Raw genomic sequence first — 25,717 nt, forward strand, 5'->3', positions numbered from 1 at the left:
TTAGGGCCGACACTTTACGCGCATTAATAGTCACCGGCCGAACTCCAGAGTGCAATCTTATAGCCTCCTGCTATAGCTAACGAGGCCTAGTAGGTGTTATTGTTCATTCAACGCCTCATGTGGGAACTTGATACGGTGCAGTGTATGTGGCATCCAAAGGACACTTTGCACTTTTGCTGAGCTAGGTGGTTGGCTCTTTAAAGAGCCTTTGGGGGTTGAGTAGTTAAGTTGCAGTAGCGATTTTACTTGGCTTTGACGGCCTTCTCAGTCTTCTTGGGGAGCAGCACTGCCTGGATGTTGGGCAGCACACCACCCTGAGCGAGCAGCACACCACCGCCACCAAGCAGTTTGTTCAGCTCCTCGTCGTTACGGACGGCCAGCTGCAGGTGACGGGGGATGATACGAGTCTTGTTGTCACGAGCAGCGTTTCCGGCCAATTCCAGGATCTCAGCAGTCAGGTACTCGAGCACTGCGGCCAGGTACACTGGTGCGCCAGCGCCCACACGCTTGGCGTAGTTGCCTTTACGCAGCAGCCTGTGCACACGGCCCACGGGGAACTGGAGTCCGGCATGGGATGAACGTGTCTTTGTTTTTGCCTTCGCCCTGGCCTTGCCTCCGGTTTTGCCTCTTCCGCTCATATTGGTAGCTTCAGTATGTCACAGAAAGTCTGAATAAGCCGCTGGCCACCTCGAGAGCCTTACTTATACCTCGCCACAAGAGGCACCGATTGGCCACCGGGCCGGTTTGGCCTTATCCAATTGGAGTGAGGGACAGACAGTCAGCCCTAAGCCAGCCCTCACCCACCCGCAGGCAGCTGAGTGAGAAGTGCTAGGCTACTCTGTTTCCCTCCGAATTTGTGACAAATCAATTCACTGAAATCATCCAAATGGGAAACACATAAGCTATAGTATTAACATGGTTCGGATGATGATTAACACATCACAGCAGCCTGCCTCCTCTCCAGTTTGAATTATTATTAGGAGGATCAATATGACATGCGAATTCTAACACTTCACAACAATGGCTGGTGCTGCACTCTTGAGTGAGAATTGTACGCCATTTTGCCACTCGATTATTATTATTATTATTATTATTATTATTATTATTATTATTATTATTATTATATGCCTCTCTCTCTCCGGGCCGCACACACCCAGAGTGGGAAAATGTGGTGCGTAAAAGTAGCCTAGTGTGCGTCATTTCATTTCTTTTACACGACATGTAGAACATGGAATGACATGCACTTTTATGGAAAGAGGTGGGTGGCTCTTAAAAGAGCCTTTTGTGGTAACAACATGTGTCGAGTCGAACACCGTTTGGAATAGGTTTACTTCTTCTTGGGGGCTGCCTTCTTGGCCTTGGCTGCCTTGGGCTTGGCGGCTTTGGGCTTCGCTGCCTTGGTAGCCTTCTTGGGGCTCTTGGCGACCTTTTTGGGTGTAGCGGGCTTCTTGCCCTTCTTGGGGGACCTCTTTGCTGCGACGGCCTTCTTGGCTGCTACCTTCTTGGGCTTCTTCGCCGCGACGGGCTTCTTGGCGACCACCTTCTTTGCTTTGGGGGCTGCGGCTTTCTTGGCGGGCTTCTTTGCCTCGACGTCTTTCTTGTTGAGCTTGAAGGAGCCGGAGGCACCGGTGCCCTTGGTCTGGACCAGGGTGCCCTTGGTGACGAGGCTCTTGACGGCGATCTTGACACGGGAGTTGCTCTTTTCCACTTCGTAGCCGCCTGCCGCCAGACTCTTCTTGAGCGCGGCCAGGAACACGTCGCTCCTCTCCTTGGAGGCGGACACCGCCTTGACGATGAGCTCGCCCACGCTGGGTCCCGCTTTCTTGGGCTTGGCCGCTGCCTTCTTCTTGGGTGCCTTGGCCGGTGCGGCGGCGGCCGGTGCGGCGGCGGCAGGTGCGACGTCTGCCATGTCTCTCGCTTGGTCTGGTAAACACACACACTTACTGAACACTACGGTAGTCTGTGAGAAGGAGTAGTTTGCTGTAGACGCTGCTCTGCGCTATTGAAGCTCCACACCGTGCAGGGGGCTGGCCTTAAACGCGACATGAGAACCATGTAGACTCGGGCAAAATGCTCTTTCACTTGTATTTTCTGGTCGCCAATATCGGTCCAAAAGTCACCGACGGAGCCGTGTTTTTAGCCCAAAAGCGAACGGCCCAGCGAGCAGACTTGTCTCAGTTCAGAATAAAGTCATGTGGGCTGCAGAAGCCCCGTGCATTTTGTTGCGACTCGCTCAAAACCTCACCGTTCGACTGTTGGGTGGAGCTGCGCGCACTGCTTTCCTGTGCTATTTGTCTCCTAAATGGCCTAAAAGTGCATCCGATTGTGAGCACCATTGATTGTGTAGTGAGCCGAGATGTCTGGCAAGGGAATCAGATGGTTTGGCGTCCCCTGATTTGGTCCTGGGTGTTTTAAAGGAGAGCTCTTTTGGGGACCTTAAAACACATGCACTTGTGAGGCCTGGTTGAGACTAGTGTTGTACTCCAACTTTCAACTTGTATTCGTCATGTGTCCAGGACGCACACGATATACACTGTCCGACGACATGCAATTAATTGTAATTGCCCTGTGTGCGATGTTGTATTAGGAGCCTCCTATTTGGACACAGTGTGTGTGTGTGTGTTTCCTGTGTCTTTTTTGCGGCTAGGTAGTCTCTCTGTCTACTAATCAATGTATCGCTTGACTCCGCAGCGTGACTCGTGCCGGTCTTGGTGTCTGTGGGTCTTGGTGTCTGCCTGGCTGTTCGGCCGGCGCTATGGAGGCTGGCGCCCCATGTGCTTGGTGGCCCTGATATAGGCCTAGAGAGTGTGTCTCGGTGCGTGCATGCATGCGAGTGGATCAAGGGCTGTATAGATATCTATTTGTAGGCGCTTGTTGTATAGGCTGTCCCCCCACTCCCTGTGTTCTACTGGCATGCGCACAATCATATTCTTTTCATTCTAGGCCCATTTATTCAAACTCTTTTATTCCATAGACTTATTCCACAATAACAACTTTCCCCTGGAATTTAACTCAACCCTGTTAGGCATGTCCAAAGCCACTCTACCTTGATACAGTGGAACACAGCCTACCTAGACATTCATTAGCTCCTGATGGATTTGCTTTTTTCACTGATGGGGTGGGTGGCTCTTAAAAGAGCCTTTGGGTTAGTACAGCACTCCAAATGGACTGTTTACTTGGAGCTGGTGTACTTGGTCACGGCCTTGGTGCCCTCGGACACTGCGTGCTTGGCCAGCTCGCCGGGGAGTAGCAGGCGCACGGCGGTCTGGATCTCCCTGGAGGTGATGGTGGAACGCTTGTTGTAGTGGGCCAGGCGAGAGGACTCTCCGGCGATACGCTCGAAGATGTCGTTCACTAACGAGTTCATGATTCCCACGGCCTTGGAGGAGATGCCGGTATCGGGGTGGACCTGCTTCAGGACTTTGTACACGTAAATGGTGTAGCTCTCCTTCCTCGACTTTCGGCGCTTCTTGCCGCCTTTCCCTGCGGTCTTGGTGAGGGCTTTTTTGGAGCCCTTCTTGGGCGCGGACTTTGCTGGCTCGGGCATGATGCTGATGTGTCGTTGCTTCTCACAAACAAATGAGGGGGTGGAGGTCGCTTTCCCTTCTTATGAAGAGGAAGCTAAGCAAATTCAGCGGCCGTGGACACACCCCTGCTTTCTCATTGGCGCCCCTGCTTTCATTTGCCCAGTGGAGCCGAGCGCGCATAAGAGCCTTCCACTCAGAGGCTGCCTTCCCTAACAAAGACCTGTGCGCCCTACCTCCCCTTATTCCAGAGCCTATGCTCTGTCACTGGTGGGGAATTGTGTTTTTTTTTAAAAGGGGGGGTAATGCCTGTCCTACAATGGCCCACCGTCACACTCCCTTTTTGGACTTAGTGGGTTTCCCAGCCACGTCCACCGAATCATGGTGGCTTTATGTGGGGTGCCTCGAAATACGACTGTTTCTACACTCTCTAAATTGCGCCAAGCCTGCACTGAACATAGAGTCCTGTCATCAACACTCCCTGTCCACTCAAGAGTGGCTCATGGTTTCCTAACTCTACAATCTTCCTACGACAATGGAATTGGCCCTTTTGAAGCGGATGTGGGTGGCTCTTAAAAGAGCCTTTGGGTTCAAATCTGGATGTAGACGTTCCGAAAAGAGTGCGTTTAACCGCCGAATCCGTACAGGGTGCGTCCCTGGCGTTTCAGAGCGTAGACCACGTCCATGGCGGTAACGGTCTTCCTCTTGGCATGCTCGGTGTAGGTGACGGCGTCACGGATCACGTTCTCCAGGAACACCTTCAGGACACCGCGGGTCTCCTCGTAGATCAGCCCGGAGATACGCTTCACGCCGCCACGGCGAGCCAGACGGCGGATAGCGGGCTTGGTGATTCCCTGGATGTTATCGCGGAGAACCTTGCGGTGACGCTTGGCGCCTCCTTTTCCGAGTCCCTTGCCGCCTTTGCCTCTTCCAGACATCGTGTGTTCGCTAGTGGAGTTCAAGTGAATAAATGACGTACCCCACGGTGCGTGGTGCTCTTATTATCTGCAGTTGGTGGACCTGATTGAAGCCAGTGGCACAGAAAGCGCGCGCTTTTGCCTGGCCTCTGTTGCAAAGGGAATGGCGCTCGTTCTAGGGAATGAGGGAGGAGCGAGAGGGGTTCTGCCAAGAAGAAATGAAAGCAACTCAAATACTCTATATATATATATATACAGTGGGGAGAACAAGTATTTGATACACTGACAATTTTGCAGGTTTTCCTACTTACAAAGCATGTAGAGGTCTGTAATTTTTATCATAGGTACACTTCAACTGTGAGAGACGGAATCTAAAACAAAAATCCAGAAAATCACATTGTATGATTTTTAAGTAATTAATTTGCATTTTATTGCATGACATAAGTATTTGATACATCAGAAAAGCAGAACTGAATATTTGGTACAGAAACCTTAGTTTGCAATTACAGAGATCATACGTTTCCTGTAGTTCTTGACCAGGTTTGCACACACTGCAGCAGGGATTTTGGCCCACTCCTCCATACAGACCTTCTCCAGATCCTTCAGGTTTCGGGGCTGTCGCTGGGCAATACGGACTTTCGGCTCCCTCCAAAGATTTTCTATTGGGTTCAGGTCTGGAGACTGGCTAGGCCACTCCAGGACCTTGAGATGCTTCTTACGGAGCCACTCCTTAGTTGCCCTGCCTGTGTGTTTCGGGTCGTTGTCATGCTGGAAGACCCAGCCACGACCCATCTTCAATGCTCTTACTGAGGGAAGGAGGTTGTTGGTCAAGATCTCGCGATACATGGCCCCATCCATCCTCCCCTCAATACGGTGCAGTCGTCCTGTCCCCTTTGCAGAAAAGCATCCCCAAAGAATGATGTTTCCACCTCCATGCTTCACGGTTGGGATGGTGTTCTTGGGGTTGTACTCATCCTTCTATTCCTCCAAACACGGCGAGTGGAGTTTAGAGCAAAAAGCTCTATTTTTGTCTCATCAGACCACATGACCTTCTCCCATTCCTCCTCTGGATCATCCAGATGGTCATTGGCAAACTTCAGACGGGCCTGGACATGCGCTGGCTTGAGCAGGGGGACCTTGCTTGCGCTGCAGGATTTTAATCCATGACGGCGTAGTGTGTTACTAATGGTTTTCTTTGAGACTGTGGTCCCAGCTCTCTTCAGGTCATTGACCAGGTCCTGCCGTGTAGTTCTGGGCTGATCCCTCACATTCCTCATGATCATTGATGCCCCACGAGGTGAGATCTTGCATGGAGCCCCAGACCGAGGGTGATTGACCGTCATCTTGAACTTCTTCCATTTTCTAATAATTGTGCCAACAGTTGTTGCCTTCTCACCAAGCTGCTTAGCTATTGTCCTGTAGCCCATCCCAGCCTTGTACAGGTCTACGATTTATCCCTGATGTCCTTACACAGCTCTCTGGTCTTGGCCATTGTGGAGAGGTTGGAGTCTGTTTGATTGAGTGTGTGGACAGGTGTCTTTTATACAGGTAACGAGTTCAAACAGGTGCAGTTAATACAGGTAATGAGTGGAGAACAGGAGGGCTTCTTAAAGAAAAACTAACAGGTCTGTGAGAGCCGGAATTCTTACTGGTTGGTAGGTGATCAAATACTTATGTCATGCAATAAAATGCAAATTAATTACTTAAAAATCATACAATGTGATTTTCTGGACTTTTGTTTTAGATTCCGTCTCTCACAGTTGAAGTGTACCTATGATAAAAATGACAGACCTCTACATGCTTTGTAAGTAGGAAAATCTGCAAAATCGGCAGTGTATCAAATACTTGTTCTCCCCACTGTAAATATGCTATGTTGAACACAAGGCCAAACAGTGACAACTGGGGAATCGACTAGTACTCTGTGTTCAACAGTAGTTGAATCAGCTGTGCCTCTCCAGGGCTACAACAAAAATGCCTACTGTTGGTGGTAGGCTACTCTACCCCTGGAGTTGGGAAACACTGATTTAGTAGGATTCAACCCACTGCACTCCCCACCCCCCAATAGAGACAGGCCTAAAGAAGTCGAATAGAGGTCCCAGTTAGAAAGGACAAACGAAGGTGACTCTTCCACACACATAATAACAAATACTAACACACCAAACCTTCATGCCATAATTGAGACACCGTCAAATCCAAACGGGGAAGATATAGGCCAGGGGGAAACAAATACACATGGAATGCCATAAAGCCAAAAGGGTCCATAATGTCACTTCATCAGTCATTTTGCTATTGAAGGCCATGTAATATAACATCAATCTTCTTTTTTCTTCCCTACACAGGATCCGGCCTGACAGTCAGGGAGCCAAGAGGACCCGAGGTGCCGATGTGAAGGGTGGTGATACCTCTAAGGTGAAACAGCAGTAAAACATTCCTCAGACACACACACACACATACACCCAATGAAGGGATACTTTTCCTATTCATACAGAGGTGATAGGGATGTGCAAATATTGTATTGTACTTGTGTTCACAAACCAATAACAAAGCGTCTTATTATGGAATGAGTGGATCATTTATAGGCCAGATAGCACTATGGCCGCCAGATGGCCTCAGATGTTGCATCAAATGACCGCCACAGAAGGAGGGCTCATCTCAACAGGTCATTTCAAAAGGGACACATACTGGCAATTGATCAATCGGTGCAGTTTATTCACATCTCAAATGTGACTAGCTTTCATCTTACCTCTTATTGTTGCCATAATTGTCTCAGGCCTCGGTTTAGTACATCAAGGAACAGAGGTTGCCTTTTAGGAGAAGGACTGTCAAGCTTTCAACTAGGTGGGATACAGCTAGTGTCACAAAGTCACTTTGTCATAGCAGGTTAGGAGAAATAGGTTAAGGTCAGAAAAAGGGTTAGGCTTACCCTAAATGTCACTTCCTCTCGTAGTTGTACTCCATGTACGCACAACCGACTTACAAGTCATCACACAGAGAGCACACTTGAAGCACAACTGCACTGTCTGGAAGACCGCGCCGTACTGAATTGGAATCCCTCAAACAGCACACTAACTACCTTCCGCTTTATGATGTCACAGTCAGGCCCTCGGAACACCGGTCCTCAACATTCTCAAACACATTGGATACCGAAGGCAAACATTCTCCATTCACTCACATTCACAAATCAACCAGGTAGAAGGCTGCCAGGAATTGGATGCTGAAAAGCTAACCTCCTTCACAGAGCAACATCATAGGACTGGGAGTGAACGATACTCTGTCTGAGGACGTGCTCGGGCCCTTGTGTTCAACAGCAGGTTAGACTGTCACTTGGTCCCTTCAACTGCTTGCATTCCCCTATTATCAACAGCTGTGTTCCTCTATAGGCTACACTGCAGATACTTCACATGTAGAGTACAACAACAAATAACACAGGGCCTGTTACCACACCCTATAGGCTAGGAGTTTAACTTGGACCACAGTGACATCGGTAGTAAATAGCCTGCAGCATAACTGACAGCTCCCCAACGGGGACATAAAGGGGAAATGGAAGGGGGGGACACACTGAGGAAAACTCCTACCAACATACAATCTATTGTAATTACCCATCCAATCCAAATCTATTTGCCACATACACCTGTTTAGCAGATGTTATTGCGGGTGTAGGGAAATGCTTGTGTGACTAGCTCCAACAGCACAGTCATGTCTAACAAGTAAGATCTAACCATGTCCCAAAACTCCACACAATACACCCAAATCTAACAAAAGGGATGGAATGAGAATACATCAATATATGGACGAGCAATGTCAGACCGGCATAGACTAACATACCTAAGAATAGAATACTGTATATCCATATGTCATGAGTCATGCAAACGAGCTCCGCATGATGAAAGTGACTGGTGTTCCATTAATCAACTGCCCAGTGATTTCTAACACAAACACACACCTCAGTGGAACCCACGTTGTAAGACAGGAATGAAGGACTAATGAAGAGAAGAGGAAGAAGACCGGAATCATCTCCAATTAAGGGAAGAAAACAGGGTTCAGGCGAGATGCAATGTTGACACCCTATGCTTCATTTAGGAGCTCAAAGGAATAGGTCAACTCATATAGATAGGGAGGCATTGACCGGAAGTCATGTTCCCAACACGGCCCTTCAATTCATTCATGCCTAGAAGGAATACATACGTCTGCTCGTCATTCAAGCCACATAGGGAGGGATCTTGGCACCACCTGCTGGATCAGAAGTGCTACTCACAATGGCACACAGAGCATTTATCCCTCAACCTGATGCAATTTGCACAAGTATGTGGTCCAAAAAAAACACTAACTACAACCGATCATCAAATAGGCAGAGGTTCCAAAACTTCAAACACATGTTCATGTAGAGTACCTCCAAATGTAGATTGGAAGAAATTAAATATAACATGTTCTCCTAGGTCATGTGAGCATTGCATTGTGGAAAACAATGTGAAGCATGTATTTGTAGATGAATCACAGAATAGGTTTGGTGAAAAAGTCACTGTACGTCACTATTACTTCATTTGACTGCTCTTAAATCATATTCACTTGCACATTTTCTGCTGCTCTGTCTCCTGCAGATATGGAACACAACGTCATGTGAATGTATGTTTCTCAAGTGTCAAATGAGGGTAAGTTACATAGTACTGCTTTATTAAAAAAGGATTGCTACTTTTCTCTCTAGCCTAGTGCACTCTAGGCTTTTTTAAAAAGGTCGACATGCCATGATATCATATAGCCTATAGGACAACTTTTTCTCCAGGACTACATCTTACACCAATGCACCCCGAGAAAGGTTTTGTTGCAGTGACCAGGGAAAGTGTATGGGAAAAAACGTGGCCGGAATCAACTGGATGATTCTGTCACCAATTACAGGAGGGGGTCTGTTGGATGAGGGGTGTACTGAACTGTGCCTATAGCATGTCACAAATCCCTCCAACGGGAAATAGGCCTTTTCAGCACCACGGAGCTCCGCCATTACCTGTCTCATGAGTGAAGATGCAGCAGAGGCGCGCTGTCCATTCAAACGTGCTGAATACAGCAACGCATGCGCCGAGATTTCCTGTCTGCTTCCTGATTTGGCCAAAGGTTTGCCTCCACTTTTTGCCTGTGCCATGCGTCTGACTATAGTAGATTATCCCTTTGGATTGATGCCTTTGCATTCAACAGGTTATGTCGTTTTCCCAGCTCTTTTGACCTGAGTTCTTTGTATTCTGCACTTCTGAGGCATTTAGTTCCTTATGAAGTCTATGCAGCAATCAGGACGTACCTGCACTGGTGATTGCAATTCTGTAATTGGTCAACTAATAATAGGACTAATCATTGCAGCTGCTTGTGTCCTGTTTCATAACAGCTGTTTTGCAAGCCCTTGATGATTACATCTATTGATTCCTGCTGTCCCGATAGCTTTTCTCTTAAGGGGTCTCTGATGTAGTCTAAAGGAGGAACAATAGGTATGTAATAGGATTAGTCAGAGATATCATTTTTGTCTCAATACCTTAGTCAGTCGCATTAATTATGGGGTGCACATGTTTTTGTGTTTTTTTTCAATGGTCACATGGGACAGAAATGATGGAATGGGGATTTTCACTAAGTCATTGACACACTCTTGCATGTCACATTCCAACAGCTATTCGATTCGAAAAAGCACCACTCGGGGACCCGAGGACGGGAAACGCTGGCCTGAAGATCAAATACCACTATGATGTGCTCACACGTTGGCAGTAGCCGTGTTTAACCACTAGATGGCTTCCGTGCTCCACGGTAAAGTTTTCCCCTCTGCATGAGTCTCTCAGCAGCACTGCAATATGGGACTTTCAAAGTCTGGTGGCATGCTACAGTGACAATTATTGCGACTCTTTGCCCTATGTCATTACTATCACTCATTACTGCTAATGTATTTTCCCCTTCTTTGTAAAACCTTTGTTCTACTCTAGGCATACATGTGGTCACATCACTCTCTCTTTAGCAGTTCAGATTGAAGCTGCAATACGTAGCATTTCGTTCATGTCACCTTTATTTAACTAGTCACATCAGTTAAGAACCAACTCTTATTTACAATCACGGCCGGTTGGGATACAGCCTGGAATCGAACCACGGTCTATAGTGACTCGAGAGCAGGGAACGCGACGTGTTCGTCGACAACATACATGGTGGGAAATGGAACAATTGTGCCTTTTTGACGGAAATATGGAGGTGGCTCTTAGAGCCTTTGGGGGATTTTGGAGATCAGGTCATCGTTTAAGCGCGCTCTCCGCGAATACGATGGGCCAGCTGGATGTCCTTGGGCATGATGGTCACTCTCTTGGCGTGGATGGCGCACAGGTTGGTGTCCTCGAACAGGCCGACCAGGTAAGCCTCGCTAGCCTCCTGCAGGGCCATCACGGCGGAACTCTGGAAGCGCAGGTCGGTCTTGAAGTCCTGGGCAATTTCTCTCACCAGGCGCTGGATGGGCAGTTTGCGGATCAGCAGCTCAGTGGACTTCTGACAACGACGGATCTCTCGCAGAGCCACGGTGCCGGGCCTATAAAGGTGAGGCTTCTTCACGCCGCCGGTGGCCGGGGCGCTCTTGCGCGCAGCCTTGGTGGCGAGCTGCTTCCTGGGTGCTTTGCCACCGGTGGATTTGCGAGCGGTTTGCTTGGTTCTGGCCATGGCGCTAGCTAGCTTCCTTCTTTCACAGTTGGAGTATAGCCTCCAAATGCCTATGTGAAATTTATAAAGTCGGCAGCGGCGTCTGCTGATTGGGCACAATCTCCGCACCACCCTGATTGGCCCGTTGCGGAGGGCTCCTCTGCCGCCCATTGGACGGGATAATGCAAACCCTACCCTCGCTCGCCGAGGCGCGCTTGGCTCTTTTGTCAGGGCCTACACTTTGCGCGCATTAATAGTAACCGGCCGAACTCGAGTGCAATCTTATAGCCGCCTGCTATGGCTAAGGAGGCCTACTATGTGTTAGTGAACATTCAACGCCTCATGTGGGCACTTGATACGGTGCCGTGTATGTGGCATACAAAGGACACTTTGCGCTTTTACTGAACTAGGTGGTTGGCTCTTAAAAGAGCCTTTGGGGTTGATTAGTAAAGTTGCAGCCGCAGTAGCGATTTTACTTGGCTTTGACGGCCTTCTCAGTCTTCTTGGGGAGCAGCACTGCCTGGATGTTGGGCAGCACACCACCCTGAGCGATGGTCACGCCGCCAAGCAGTTTGTTCAACTCCTCGTCGTTACGGACGGCCAGCTGCAGGTGGCGGGGGATGATACGACTCTTCTTGTTGTCACGGGCAGCGTTTCCGGCCAACTCCAGGATCTCAGCAGTCAGGTACTCGAGCACTGCGGCCAGGTACACTGGTGCGCCAGCGCCCACACGCTTGGCGTAGTTGCCTTTGCGCAGCAGCCTGTGCACACGGCCCACGGGGAACTGGAGTCCTGCACGGGATGAACGTGTCTTTGCCTTCGCCCTGGCCTTGCCTCCGGTTTTGCCTCTTCCGCTCATATTGGTAGCTTCAGTATGTCACAGAAAGTCTGAATAAGCCTCTGGCCACCTCGAGAGCCTTACTTATACCTCGCCACAAGAGGCACCGATTGGCCACCGGGCCGGTTTGGCCTTATCCAATTGGAGTGAGGGACAGACAGACAGTCAGCCCTAAGCCCGCCCTCACCCATCCGCAGGCAGCTGAGTGAGAAGGGCTAGGCTACTCTGTTTCCCTCCGAATTTGTGACAAATCAATTCACTGAAATCATCCAAATGGGAAACACATACGCTATAGTATTAACATGGTTCGGATGATGATTAACACATCACAGCAGCCTGCCTCCTCTCCAGTTTGAATTATTATTGGGAGGATCAATATGACATGCGAATTCTAACACTTCACAACAATGGCTGGTGCTGCACTCTTGAGTGAGAATTGTACGCCATTTTGCCACTCGATTATTATTATATGCCTCTCCCTATCTCTCTCTCCGGGCCGCACACACCCAGAGTGGGAAAATGTGGTACGTAAAAGTAGCCTAGTGTGCATCATTTCATTTATTTTGTATAGGCTGTTCCCCCACTTTAGTCCTTTGAGCACTAGTGGAAACCCCCCTCCCCGTGTTCTACTGGCATGCGCACATTCGTATTCTTCCTACGCTGGACGAGTCCTCTTTTCATGTGAGCGGCTTTAGGATCTAGGGCCATTTATTCAAACTCTTTCATTGCATGCACTTATCCCACAATAACAGTTTCTCTGGCATTTTACTCAACTCTTTTTGACATGTGCAAAGACAAAGAAAAAAGGCGCGCCAGAGCCACTAACTCGATACGGTGGAACACAGCCTACCTACACATTCATTAACTCCTGATGGATTTGCTTTGGAGGTCGCTTTCCCTTCTTATGAAGAGGAAGCTAAGCAAATTCAGCGGCCGTGGACACACCCCTGCTTTCTCATAGCCATTTGCCCAGTGGAGCGAGCGCGCATAAGAGCCTTCCACTCAGAGGCTGCCTTCCCTAACAAAGACCTGTGCGCCCTACCTCCCCCAATTCCATAGCCTATGCGCTTTCACTGGTGGGGAATTGTGTGTTTCAAAAGGGGGGGAGGGAGGTGGGGGGGGTAAATGCATATCCTACAATGGGCCACCTTCGCACCGTCACACCCACTTTTTGGACTTTGTGGGGGTTTTCCAGCCACGTCTACCGAGTCATGGTGGCTTTATGTTGGGTGCCTCGAAATACGACTGTTTCTACACTGTCACAATTGTGCCAAGCCTGCACTGAACATAGGGTCCTGTCATTACAGCCCAGCTCCACATTCAATTCGCGCATATGTGCTCCATATGTGCACAAGGCCGGTCTAGTACCATCTACCCACAGCACATAATACATTACATGCAGGTCTGATCCCACCTTTCCCTGTCTCTAACTGTTGTCTGTCTCTGATGAAAATACATATTTAATGAAAGGAGAGTCAGAATTCCAGCAAATCTTTTGAAATAAAAACCTTTTTATTACCAATTTTTTCAGCTCCAAGGGCCAGTATGTCAAGAGCCAAACTAGTGCAACATTTTGGGCCAGTCACTGAGGAGGAAGAATCAGGTATTGAGGGGCGATTTAATATATTAATCTATACAATTCCTTGTTATTCAGTGGCCTTGTAATTCATTTATTGTATTCTTATTAAATCTGTAATTGGTAGTTGAAACAATAACAAAGCACACTCCCCTCCCCTGTTTTGGTTAAAAGCTGAGTGATGGGGTTGACGAAATGTAACCACTTTAAATTTATTGACAGAGTTATTATTGTAATAACTTACCATCAATGTTATTAAAATAATAGTTTTAACCATAAATCATTAATATAAATCCAAAAATGGCTTTATCAACTTCTGAATGCCCCTTTTAAGTCTAATCCTTTCCTTTTTTGCATATCTTATTTTAGAGACAAGGACCAGTGGATTGGATTCCATTCCAGTTTAAACATTGATGAAGAAATAGGTATGTTTAAATTGTTTAACTTTCAAAATTGGGGTCATCTTGGTGTTACTGAATTATACTGCACTACATCTTTATTTTGACAGTGATGCAACATTTTTAAATGTGTCTCAAGTCTCCAGAATTTGAGATCAAATGTTTGATATGAGGTTATAGTACTGAATGTCACCTTTTATTTCAGGGTATTTTCAGACTTTTCTGATTTACCGTTTTGAAATGAAAGCACTTTATATGTCTAGTTGCAAGTTTTATTAGTCGTATGTACAGGATGGTAACACGATTCAATGAAATGCTTACTTGCAGGTAGCTTCTCGACAAAGCAATTGAAAATGCTGGAGTATAGAGACAAATTCAACATTTTAGCATCACTGTCCAAATACTTCTGTAGGGGAGTGCAATAACAACCTCCTGGCAGAGCTTTTTCCTCCACATTTCCTTTAATATGAAGCAATCTGCCATTCCACATTATGGAATTAGTCTTAGTTGAATTCATTCAAATCCACTATTGTAATGCTTACACAGAGTCGTTCCTTTTGTAACCACTGTCAGTAATTGTGAAAGCTGGAAACATTTGCCTTTGAGGAGAGTTTACTCTGTAGTCAAAATACACTGAGTGTACAAAATATTCCTAATATTTAGTTGCACTCCCTTTTGCCCTCAGAACAGCCTCAATCCGTCAGGGCATGGACTCTACAAGGTGTCGAAAGCGTTCTACAGAGATGCTGGCCCATGTTGACTCAAATGCCCCCACAGTTGTGTCAAGTTGGCTCGATGTCCTTTGGCTGGTGGACCATTCTTGATACACACGAGTAAATGTGGATCGTGAAAGAATGTGTGATTCTTTTGATTTAATAAAGACCCCTTACTAAACCTTCATGTCAAATAACGTTCGCATATGTTAATCTATTGTCGATAATCTATTGTCGATAAAAAAAAACATCAACGTTTGGGGAAAAGTCAACTGTTGGTGGCGCTACTGAGCACCCCATGGCCACCAGGGGTATGGGATTGCATAATTATGTTTAATTCATGCATAGGATTATTTGTGCCAAGCCATAAATCTTTTTTTTTTGGGGGGGGGGTCTCTATGACGAGAGTTGAACTCTTCCAAAGGTTTCCTAGGGGTGTATAAAGGTTCATGGCAGAAAACAAGTGTATGTATAGAAATGCTCATATAAACATTGTTACATCGATATTGACGCTTCTAGAAGTTCAATAATAGACATTCAACAGTCTATATGTGGCCTTTCAACCCCTATACCCATGACCCACAAGGCCTTATAACCGCACCTCTATTGCCATGGTCCTCGGCACATCATATTCCTGATAAGCAACAATGATGAAAATGAATTCTCACTGCCTATTCAAAAAAATCAGTTGTGAAATGATTTGGCTTTCACCTTCATTAAATATTTTCCGTGGACAACTAGTCTAGAGACCGAGCAGATAGACGGTCTGCCTCTATGCGCTAAACATGTTGCATGCCAATATCACTCAGGGGTAGGCCTATATCCAACATATTTAATGCAGGTAAAGTAATATATGTAATAGCATTATATATACTGTATATATATATGTTGATTTACACGTAGGCCTATGTATTATAATATATAGCCTAGCTGCGCCTAGCCTATAGTCCTATGTATTATAATATATAGCCTAGCTGTGCCTAGCCTATAGACCTATGTATTATAATATATAGCCTAGCTGCGCCTTGCCTATAGTCCTATGTATTATAATATATAGCCTAGCCTATAGACCTATGTATTATAATATATAGCCTAGCTGCGCCTTGCCTATAGTCCTATGTATTATAATATATAGCCTAGCCTATAGTCCTATGTATTATAATATATAGCCTAGCTGCGCCTTGCCTATAGTCCTATGTATTATAATATATAGCCTAGCTGCGCCTAGCCTATAGTCCTATGTATTATAATATATAGCCTAGCCTATAGTCCTATGTATTATAATATATAGCCTAGCTGCGCCTAGCCTATAGACCTATGTATTATAATATATAGCCTAGCTGCGCCTAGCCTACAGTCCTATGTATTATAATATATAGCCTAGCTGCGCCTAGCCTATAGACCTATGTATTATAATATATAGCCTAGCTGCGCCTAGCCTACAGTCCTATGTATTATAATATATGGCCTAGCTGCGCCTAGCCTACAGTCCTATGTATTATAATATATGGCCTAGCTGTGCCTAGCCTACAGTCCTATGTATTATAATATGGCCTAGCTGCGCCTAGCCTACAGTCCTATGTATTATAATATGGCCTAGCTGCGCCTTGCCTATAGTCCTATGTATTATAATATATAGCCTAGCCTATAGACCTATGTATTATAATATATAGCCTAGCTGCGCCTTGCCTATAGTCCTATGTATTATAATATATAGCCTAGCTGCGCCTAGCCTATAGTCCTATGTATTATAATATATAGCCTAGCTGCGCCTAGCCTATGGGCCTATAATAAACTTGGATATGAATTGCGAAGTTCATCATCAGTCGGCCAAAATGCTGTCCCAAAATGCAACATTCTCATCACTTTTGATGATTATTTTCTCATTACTGAGACATTCACTAAGTACTAAAGTTGATCAGCCCAATCCACTGCTCATATCTAATGTATCAACATTGTACTATGTGCCTAGGCCTCTGGTCAAAAGTAGTGCACTTTCAAGGGAATAGGGTGGCATTTGGAAAGAAATGATCCAGTACCTTTATCCATTGAACTAACATTCCTCCAGTAGAAAGACAGAATGAAACAAGTGACCTTTAAATCTCAGATTTGCATTAATTTGTTCCAAACATAATGTTGTAACTTTACTATATTGGAAAAGGCCCACGTAAAATGAAGAACTGTGTATGTTAACCTGTGCGCCTTTTCTAATAGTGCGCCAGCGTTTTATTTCAGGACTACGGACAGCTACTGTTAGCTAGTGCGGCAGAAATGCAGGGTATGCCGTGGCGAGTTCAGAACAACGGCAGTGGAGACTGGAGTGTTACTAACAACAAAAACGAAGACCACAAAATGATGTTTGCCTACTGTAAACATTGGCATTTCAAATCACGATAAGAATCTGATTTTCAACAACCATCTGACCTACTACTGTCTGATTCCTATAGCTTGATTTTTTATGTTTGTTCTTTATTATATCAACTGATTGCTTCTGTATGGGGTGCTTTGGCTAAAAGACCAACACTTTGATCTGGAGAAAAATAGACTATTAAACTTGCAAATTAACTGTCTTTAGTAAATATAATTGATTCCAAGAACACAGGATGAGATGTTACTATCCTTTGTGCAAGCACTTCCAAGAGTTCATGAACAGTGTGCCTGGTGAAATTTGGGGAGCGCATCGTCAGTAGTGTACCTTTGGTTCCTAGGGTGTTTCGGCCTTTCACACTATACACCCTCCCCAAAGGCGGCCAGCGACAGGGTGATCAATCCTACGCTTGCGTCCCATTCCCAATTAGTCATAGGAGTTGCCTTGTTGATAGCCAACATCCCATGGGACTATGCATGGCAGGGGCGTCCTCCTCCCTGAGTCAAGCATTGTTGACCGCATACCTCCTGGCCCTCTCACTTCGGGGCCTAGCTGGGGTCTTTCCTCTTCATCCAGAGCCATTGACTGCTGCCTTCTGCCGCCTCTGATACAGCTTTGATTGCCGAACGCTGGCTCTGGCCCTTAATTCCCAGGTCTCTAAGCAGTCTGGTTGTAGATGTTGCCACAAAACCTCTGCAGCCCACCTCCACTGGTCGGACTTCTGTGTTCCAGCCATGATGCCGTGCTTCGGCAGCTAGATCGGCATAGCGCAGATGTTTTCGCTCATAAGCCTCATCTACTGAGTCCTCCCAGGGTACTGTGAGCTCAATGATAAAGACCTTCTTGAGTGAACGGGACCAGTGCACCATGTCAGGTCTTAGGGTGGTGGTTGCGATCTCCGGAGGAAACACAAGTTGCCGGCCAATGTCAGCTAGCATTTTCCAGTCGCGGGCCAAGCGCAGCTGGTCTCGCTCTAATGGTGTAGAGCCGCTCTTCGGTGGTTTAGCCCCTTCGCGGACAAAGGTCATCCGTAAGGGGTGTGATGCTGCTGGGGGTGGTAGGGAGTTGGTGGCAGCTCGCTTGTCCTCCAGGGCGGACGCAAGGTTTTTAAGGACTTGGTTGTGACGCCAAGTGTAGCGTCCTTGGGTGAGGCTTGTTTTACACCCTGTGAGAATGTGCCTGAGGTTGGCTGGCTGGCATGGAACAGAGGGCACAGTCCGGATCTTCACCATACCATTGGTGAAGATTAACTGGTGTTGGAAGGACGTCATATGTTGCTCTGATGGAAAAGCTCAACCGCCTCGCTTCCATGGCCCACAGATCCTTTCAGCTGATCTTCCTCTTCTCCACACTGTCCCATCGAGTCCACTGTCCCTGTTTGGCAAGAGAGACTGCCTTGGCCCACCTTGCAGCCTCCTCCTGATGGCGTACTTCCTGCACTACCATCTTCCGCCGCTCTGGTGCAGTGGCCTTACTCCAAGCAGCACGGCTAGTTAGCCCAAGGCCTCCTCTCCCTTGCTGAACATGACCCACAATGTCAGCATGTCTGAGGGCTGCTGTTGCCTCCTGGACTGATTTTCCTGGCCTCCATTTGCGCCCAGTTGCCAAGGTCGGCGTGTTGTTGCTCACCACTGGGTCTCGAGATTCATTCAGTGTCATCTGGAGCCTGGTTTTTGCACACTTGAATTCGTCTGTTAGACTGGTGAGGGGCAGCTTGAGGACACCATCTCCATAGAGGCCTATGGTGGTAAGGCATCGTGGAACTCCGAGCCACTTCTTTAAGTAGCCTGTGACTCCTCTTTCCATCTTCTCCACTGTTGAGATTGGAACCTCATACACTGCTAGGGGCCACAACACCCGGGGTAGGAGACCAAACTGCAGACACCAGGCCTTTAACTTTCCAGGTAGCTGGGTGTTGTTGATGGACTGTAGGCTACTACTGATGTCTTTGCGCAGCTGTTGCACCTGGTCTTTGTCCTTCAGGCTTGCATCATACCACCTTCCAAGGCTTTTTACCGGCTGCACAGACACTGTTGGGATTTGGTCATCTCCGATGAAGAATTTCAGGTCAGAGAGTACTCCCTTCACAATCGAGATGCTGCGTGACTTGGATGGTTTAATCTTCATACGGGCCCAGCTGATGATCTCGAGTTTTCTGAGCAGTCTCCTGGTGCATGGGACAGTGGTGGTCAATGTTGTAATGTCGTCCATGTAGGCTCTGAGTGGAGGGAGGCGGAAACCAGAGTCGACTCGCTGTCCACCAGCAACCCATTTTGAGGATCTGATGATAACCTCCATTGCCATTATGAATGCCAACGGAGAAATGGTACATCCCGCCATTATACCTACATTCAGGCACTGCCATGAGGTGGTGAAGCAGAACTGCAGATCCTGGAAGTACGACTTCACCAGGGTTGTGATGGTGTCCGGTATGTGGAAAAATCTGAAGGCAGACCACAGGAGTTCATGGGGCACAGAGCCAAATGCATTGGCGAGGTCGAGGAAGACTACATGGAGGTCCCTTTTCTCCACCTTGGCCATTTGGATCTGGTGCCAGATCATGCTGGAATGTTCCAAGCAGCCAGAGAACCCTGATATTCCTGCCTTCTGTACAGATGTATCGTTTAGATGTAACATTTATTAATTGTATCTACTCCATAAGATAATCAGCTATGTGCATTGTGTCATAGAAATAGGCAGATTAAAGGTAAAAAATTAGTGAAATTAAACGTAAATATTTAATAACATAGTAAAATGAATCAATACAAACATAAAAGACAAAAATACTCGACTACTTTAATACACATAAGTGAATTTATCACAATACTTTTGGTCCCCCAAAATGGGGGGGGGGGCTATGTACAAAATGTGCTGTAATTTCTAAACGGTTCACCGGATATGGATGAAAATACACTCAAATTAAAGCTGATAGTCTGCACTTTAACCTCATAGTCATTGGATAATTTCAAATACAAAGTTCTGGAGTACAGATCCAAAACAACAAAACATGTGTCACTGTTGCAATACGTTTGTAGCTCACTTTATATGAAGAATATCTAAATGCATATTCTCATGAAACTGATTGAGATCAAATGGTTGGCATGGTGACGCTCCATGAATGTTTCAATGGTAAATCATGGTGAATTTGACCAACCATTTATGATTGACAGTGATACATGTGAAGGGAGAGAGGAATACATTTGTGCATAAAGTAGGTTAAACTGGAGAAACGCGGTCCTCGGCCTTGATCCAGTCATTGTCCCATTTCTTGCCACTGTAAGACAAGAAAGAAAACATAAGGAATGTCATGTTTTTAAGCAGAAATAGATAATAAATCATTCAATATGTAATCGTGAGCAAGGGTTGCACCTATTCCTTTGAAAAGGGTTTTATGATTTTTGGTTAACCTAATCTGACGTTGGTCAAGTGCCTTCTTCTCCTCTCAAATATAATATTTCAACTACATAAAGTACCTTGCAAAAGTATTCATACCCCTTGGATTTCGCCACATTTTATTGTGTTGCAATGTTGGATTGAAATTGATTTAATTTATATTTTTTGTCAACAAGCAACTCAAAATGGTGTACTCTAATGTCAAAGTGGAAGAACATTTTGATTTTTTATAAAGGCATGCCTAAATTAGTTCACAAGTTAAATTTGGCTTAACAAATCACATAATATGTTATATGGACTCAATAGGGGTTAACATTCTTTTTGAATAACTACCCATACATCTGTACCCCATACATAGAACATCTGTAAGGTCCCTCAGTCAGGTATTGAATTTCAAGCAACAAAGACCAGGGAGCTTTTCGAAAGCCTCATAAAGAAGGGCAGTGATTGGTAGATGGGTCACAATAACAAATGAGACATTGCATATCTCTTTAAGCATGGTCAAGTTAATAATTATGGTGTGGATTATGTATTAAACCACCCAGACACATCAAAGATAGTCGCTCTTCTGAACTGAGCTGCAGGACATGAATGCAACTGCTCAGGGGTGTTACTGAGGATGGATCAACATCATTGTAATAACGCCACAATAATGAGTTAAACTACAGTGAAAAGAAGAATACAAATATACAGAAGAGAAAAAAAATCGAATCATGCATCTTGTATGCAACAAGGCACTGGAGTTAGTACTGAAAAAACTGCAAAGAAATATACTTTCTGGCCTAAATGCAAAGCCTGTTTTCCACCAGACACTGGGAGAGGAATCCACCTTTCAGCAGTACAATAACCTACAACACAATGACAAATCTACACTGGAGTTGCTTACCAAGAAGACAGTGAATGTTCCTGAGTTGCAAAGTTCAAGTTTGGACTTAAATCTGATTGGAAATCTATTGCAAGACTTTTTAATTGTTGTCTAGACATGATCCCCAACATATTGACAGAGCTTGAAGAATTATAAAAAGAATATGGGCTAATTTTGCACAATCCTGGTGTGTTAAGCTCTAAAAAACTTACCCAAGAAGACTCACCGCTGTAATCACTGTCAACGGCGTTTTCAAGGGGTATGACTACTTTTGCAAGGCACTGTAACATCCAATACCAAGGTACAGCCAAAACCATATGTATCTCGAGAGTGAAGCTAAAATGTGAAATGTGGATCTATACTCCAGAATTTAGTATTTTAAATAAAAGGTTTAATTTACTATAACTTTAATACACTTCAAGTGAATTTGTCCAAATACTTATGGCTTCTTCAAATTGGGGGGACTATATACATAGTGATTTCCTCTCTAAATTGTGAAAAGGTGACCTGTACTATCGCCTCGTGAAACATTTGATTTCAAATCCAAAATGCTGGAGTTTAGAGTCAAATTGTACATTTTAACTTCACTGTCCAAATACATATGGTGTTGAGTGTACAGTATATCCTCAATACATATGGTGTTGAGTGTACAGTATATCCTCAATAAATATGGTGTTGAGTGTACAGTATATCCTCAATACATATGGTGTTGAGTGTACAGTATATCCTCAATACATATGGTGTTGAGTGTACAGTATATCCTCAATACATATGGTGTTGAGTATACAGTATATCCTCAATACATATGGTGTTGAGTGTACAGTATATCCTCAATACATATGGTGTTGAGTATACAGTATATCCTCAATACATATGGTGTTGAGTGTACAGTATATCCTCAATACATATGGTGTTGAGTGTACAGTATATCCTCAATACATATGGTGTTGAGTGTACAGTATATCCTCAATACATATGGTGTTGAGTGTACAGTATATCCTCAATACATATGGTGTTGAGTGTACAGTATATCCTCAATACATATGGTGTTGTGTACAGTATATCCTCAATACATTACTTACTTACTTACTTTATTGTCCCCATGGGGAAATTTTGTTGCAGTGTCATGTACACATTTAAAGTGGCGTTAAATACAAAACAGGATTGACAATACAACTTTCAATAACAGTCACGCACCAATAAATAAAATTAAATTTTAAATTTTAAATTTTAAAAAGAAGAAAAGACTAGCCTGCTGGCCTTACGGGGTCAATGGGAACATTTGCCCGAGCTATTTAAGAGGGATATCACACCTGGCACAAATGATTGTCTCGTTCTATTTTTCCTGCTGAGGGGTGCCCTATACCTGCGCCCAGAGGGGAGTAATTCAAAGTCCAGGTACAGGGGGTGACTTGGGTCTAAAATGATTTTGTGAGCCTTACGGAGGACCCTGACCTTAAAAATCTCATCCAGGCCTGTCTGTTTGACTCCAAGTACCTTGCTTGCTGTGGTAATAATCCTTCTCAGCATGTTTCTCTGACTGACAGTGACATTGCCAAACCAACAAACAATACAAAAAGTTAAAATACTCTCAATAAAGGATTTGTAAAACAGAGTCAATATAGTACAGTCTATATTAAAAGAACCCAACTTTTTTAGAAAGTACAGTCTCTGTTGGCTCTTTTTGTAGATCTGGTCTGTACATTTACTCCACTGAAGCTTACTGTCCAAAAAGACACCCAGATATTTATATTCCTCTACAATTTCTATATTCTGGCCTCTGATAGATGTTGCAGAGGTAGGTGTTGTACGCTTCCTGAAGTCGGTGTTGAGTGTACAGTATATCCTCAATACATATGGTGTTGAGTGTACAGTATATCCTCAATACATTCTAGGAGATTAGTTGAAGTAAACATACCATCCAGAGCATGGCTTCCACGTCACTTTCTGCTCCTGACCCTTTATTATGAAACAAATAGAAATGTCTGTTCTTTTTTAAATGCAGAAATTGCTCCACAATGTCATGGTAGCTAATATCAGCTGTTTGAAGCTGTTGTACAAAACCAAAGTAAAACACTCAATAACAAAACTAAAGAACGGGAAGCATAGTTATAACGCACCCTGTAGAACAGATCTACCGCTTCTTAGTCTTGCTTTCAAGTAGAATGATGATCTGTAAATGACATTTCTATGTGAATTTGGTCGGGCCACCCAGAAAGTTACATATTGCCACTTTAACTACAAGGTCTATGCACTGCAAGTTAACTACAATTGGTGTTGCACTAGGATTAGCCTGTAAATACAGTCACAGGAATGTCAATGTTCTGCAGATTTACCTCCTCTGAAGTTTTAATGGCAAGAATCTTGAGAATATGGAAAATCATTTTCCCCGGATGCACTGGACACTCTGAAACAATAAATGCATGTATTTATTTAATCACCACCCAGCAGAACATGAATAAAGTTCGCAGGACAGTCAATTGCATTATTCATTTTACATCTATGCCTAGCCTTATACTACACTCTTAGAAATGGTTCTTTGGCTGTCACCATAGGAGAAGCCTTTTTGGTTCCGGGTAGAACCCTTTTGGTTCCATGTAAAACCATGTAAAACCCAATAGAGTTCTACCTAGAACCAAAAAGGGTTCTCCTTTAGGGACAGCCGAAGAACCCTTTTGGAACCCTTCTTTCTAAGAGTGTACAGTATGCCTGCCTCCTGAAAAGTAGGAGACCATCAATCACTGGACTTGTTTTATAAATGTATTAAAAGCATAATTGACATCATTAACATTTATGAATAAACAATATAAGTTAGACACTAATTTACCTTTTTGCATGTAGTCATATTTCCTCTTCCTTGGTCGGGGTTGGAGAGGGTAGGATGGGGTTGGATGGGATTGGATGGGGTTGACTGTGTCATGCTCAACGAGTTGGAGGGTTTTTTGAGGGTGACAGGACTTTCTCCCCATCTATGGTTTGGTGTGGGTGTAGCTGGTCTCCTGGGTGGTGGGGGATATTGGGGGTTCAACCTGGTTGAGGATGGGGGTGAAGCTGGTCTCCTGGGTGGTGGGGGATATTGGGGGTTCAACCTGGTTGAGGATGGGGGTGAAGCTGGTCTCCTAGGTGGTGGGGGATATCAGGGGTTCAACCTGGTTGAGGGTGGGGGTGAAGCTGGTCTCCTGGGTGGTGGGGGATATTGGGGGTTCAACCTGGTTGAGGATGGGGGTGAAGCTGGTCTCCTAGGTGGTGGGGGTAATCAGAGGTTCAACCTGGTTGAGGATGAGGGTGTAGCTGGTCTCCTGGGGGGGCAACTGTATCAGACAGTTCTTGGGCAGCAACACGAGGAGCGTTGGAGGGTTGTAGTGTGGGGGTATGGGTGTTGATTGCCACTGCGAAATAGAACATATTAAGGAAATGGGACAGACAAGTGGACAACAGTTTCCAATTGGCAGAGTTGAGCATGTATATTTAAGCAATAAGGCCCGAGGAGGTGTGGTATATGGCAATATACCACGACTAAGGGCTGTTCTTAAGCATGACGCAATGCAGAGTGCCTGGATACAGCCCTTAACCGTGGTATATTGGCCATATACCACAACCCCCCCGAGGTGCCTTATTGCTATTATAAACTGGTTACCAATGGAATTAGAGCAGTAAAAATACATGTTTTGTCATACAGAGGTGATAGGGATGTGCAAATATTGTATTGTACTTGTCTTCACAAACCAATAACAAAGCGTCTTATTATGGAATGAGTGCTACGATGTGGATCATTTATAGGCCGCATAGCACTATGACCGCCAGATGGCCTCAGATGTTGCGTCAAATGACCGCCACAGAAGGAGGGCCCATCTCAACAGGTCATTTCAAAAGGGACACATACTGGCAATTGATCAATCAGTGCAGTTTATTCACATCTCAAATGTGACTAGCTTTCATCTTACTACTTATTGTTGCCATAATTGTCTCTTACTTGTACTTACTGGCTGCCAGGCCTCGGTTTAGTACGTCAAGGGACAGAGGTTGCCTTTTAGGAGAAGGACTGACAAGCTTTCAACTAGGTGGGATACAGCTAGTGTCACAAAGACACTTTGTCATAGCAGGTTAGGAGAAATAGGTTAAGGTTAGAAAAAAGGGATAGGCTTACCCTAAATGTCACTTCCCGTCGTAGCTGTACTCCATGTACGCACAACCGACTTACAAGTCATCACACAGAGAGCACACTTGAAGCACAACTGCACTGTCTGAAAGACCGCGCCGGACTGAATTGGAATCCCTCAAACAGCACACTAACTACCTTCCGCTTTATGATGTCACAGTCAGGCCCTCGGAACACCGGTCCTCAACATTCTCAAACACCTTGGATACCGAAGGCAAACATTCTCCATTCGCTCACATTCACAAATCAACCAGGGAGAAGGCTGCCAGGAATTGGATGCTGAAAAGCTAACCTCCTTCACAGAGCAACATCATAGGA

The 25,717-nt window shown here is 45.3% G+C and overlaps 5 protein-coding genes and 1 long non-coding RNA gene across 7 annotated transcripts; 1 reads left to right on the top strand and 5 right to left on the bottom strand.

Moving 5' to 3' along the window:
- Window positions 1–206: 206 nt before the first annotated feature.
- Window positions 207–12,803, bottom strand: LOC139579060 (uncharacterized). Its single transcript, XM_071407292.1, has 3 exons — window positions 11,566–12,803; window positions 7,170–7,186; window positions 207–646 (listed from the first exon to the last, which is right to left on the bottom strand). The coding sequence occupies exons 1-3, from the start codon at window positions 11,946–11,948 to the stop codon at window positions 243–245; spliced, it is 804 nt and encodes a 267-aa protein (XP_071263393.1). The 5' UTR covers window positions 11,949–12,803; the 3' UTR covers window positions 207–242.
- On the bottom strand, window positions 1,260–1,909 carry LOC139577879 (histone H1-like). Its single transcript, XM_071405014.1, has one exon. The coding sequence runs from the start codon at window positions 1,907–1,909 to the stop codon at window positions 1,328–1,330; it is 582 nt and encodes a 193-aa protein (XP_071261115.1). The 3' UTR covers window positions 1,260–1,327.
- On the bottom strand, window positions 2,994–3,562 carry LOC139579066 (histone H2B-like). The gene has a single exon (XM_071407300.1). The coding sequence runs from the start codon at window positions 3,545–3,547 to the stop codon at window positions 3,173–3,175; it is 375 nt and encodes a 124-aa protein (XP_071263401.1). The 5' UTR covers window positions 3,548–3,562; the 3' UTR covers window positions 2,994–3,172.
- On the bottom strand, window positions 4,126–4,491 carry LOC139577880 (histone H4). Its single transcript, XM_071405016.1, has one exon. The coding sequence runs from the start codon at window positions 4,460–4,462 to the stop codon at window positions 4,151–4,153; it is 312 nt and encodes a 103-aa protein (XP_071261117.1). The 5' UTR covers window positions 4,463–4,491; the 3' UTR covers window positions 4,126–4,150.
- On the top strand, window positions 6,759–14,795 carry LOC139579068 (uncharacterized). Of its 2 annotated transcripts, XR_011675669.1 has the most exons (6): window positions 6,759–6,850; window positions 9,040–9,090; window positions 10,089–10,222; window positions 13,459–13,530; window positions 13,873–13,928; window positions 14,587–14,795. It is a non-coding gene; the product is annotated as an uncharacterized lncRNA (long non-coding RNA). The 2 variants fall into 2 exon arrangements; XR_011675670.1 differs by lacking the exon at window positions 10,089–10,222.
- Window positions 10,458–11,564, bottom strand: LOC139579062 (histone H3-like). Its single transcript, XM_071407295.1, has one exon. It carries the CDS (start codon window positions 11,258–11,260, stop codon window positions 10,700–10,702), a length of 561 nt encoding a protein of 186 aa, XP_071263396.1. The 5' UTR covers window positions 11,261–11,564; the 3' UTR covers window positions 10,458–10,699.
- Window positions 14,796–25,717: the final 10,922 nt, after the last annotated feature.

This window comes from Salvelinus alpinus, chromosome 6, assembly GCF_045679555.1.
Source record: "Salvelinus alpinus chromosome 6, SLU_Salpinus.1, whole genome shotgun sequence".
In the NCBI taxonomy this organism is placed as follows: domain Eukaryota; kingdom Metazoa; phylum Chordata; class Actinopteri; order Salmoniformes; family Salmonidae; genus Salvelinus; species Salvelinus alpinus.

Coding starts and splice junctions, on each gene's coding strand:
- LOC139577879 (XM_071405014.1), bottom strand. CDS start 1,909: ATGGCAGACGTCGCACCTGCCGCCGCCGCACCGGCCGCCGCCGCACCG.
- LOC139579066 (XM_071407300.1), bottom strand. CDS start 3,547: ATGCCCGAGCCAGCAAAGTCCGCGCCCAAGAAGGGCTCCAAAAAAGCC.
- LOC139577880 (XM_071405016.1), bottom strand. CDS start 4,462: ATGTCTGGAAGAGGCAAAGGCGGCAAGGGACTCGGAAAAGGAGGCGCC.
- LOC139579062 (XM_071407295.1), bottom strand. CDS start 11,260: ATGGGCGGCAGAGGAGCCCTCCGCAACGGGCCAATCAGGGTGGTGCGG.
- LOC139579060 (XM_071407292.1), bottom strand. CDS start 11,948: ATGAGCGGAAGAGGCAAAACCGGAGGCAAGGCCAGGGCGAAGGCAAAG.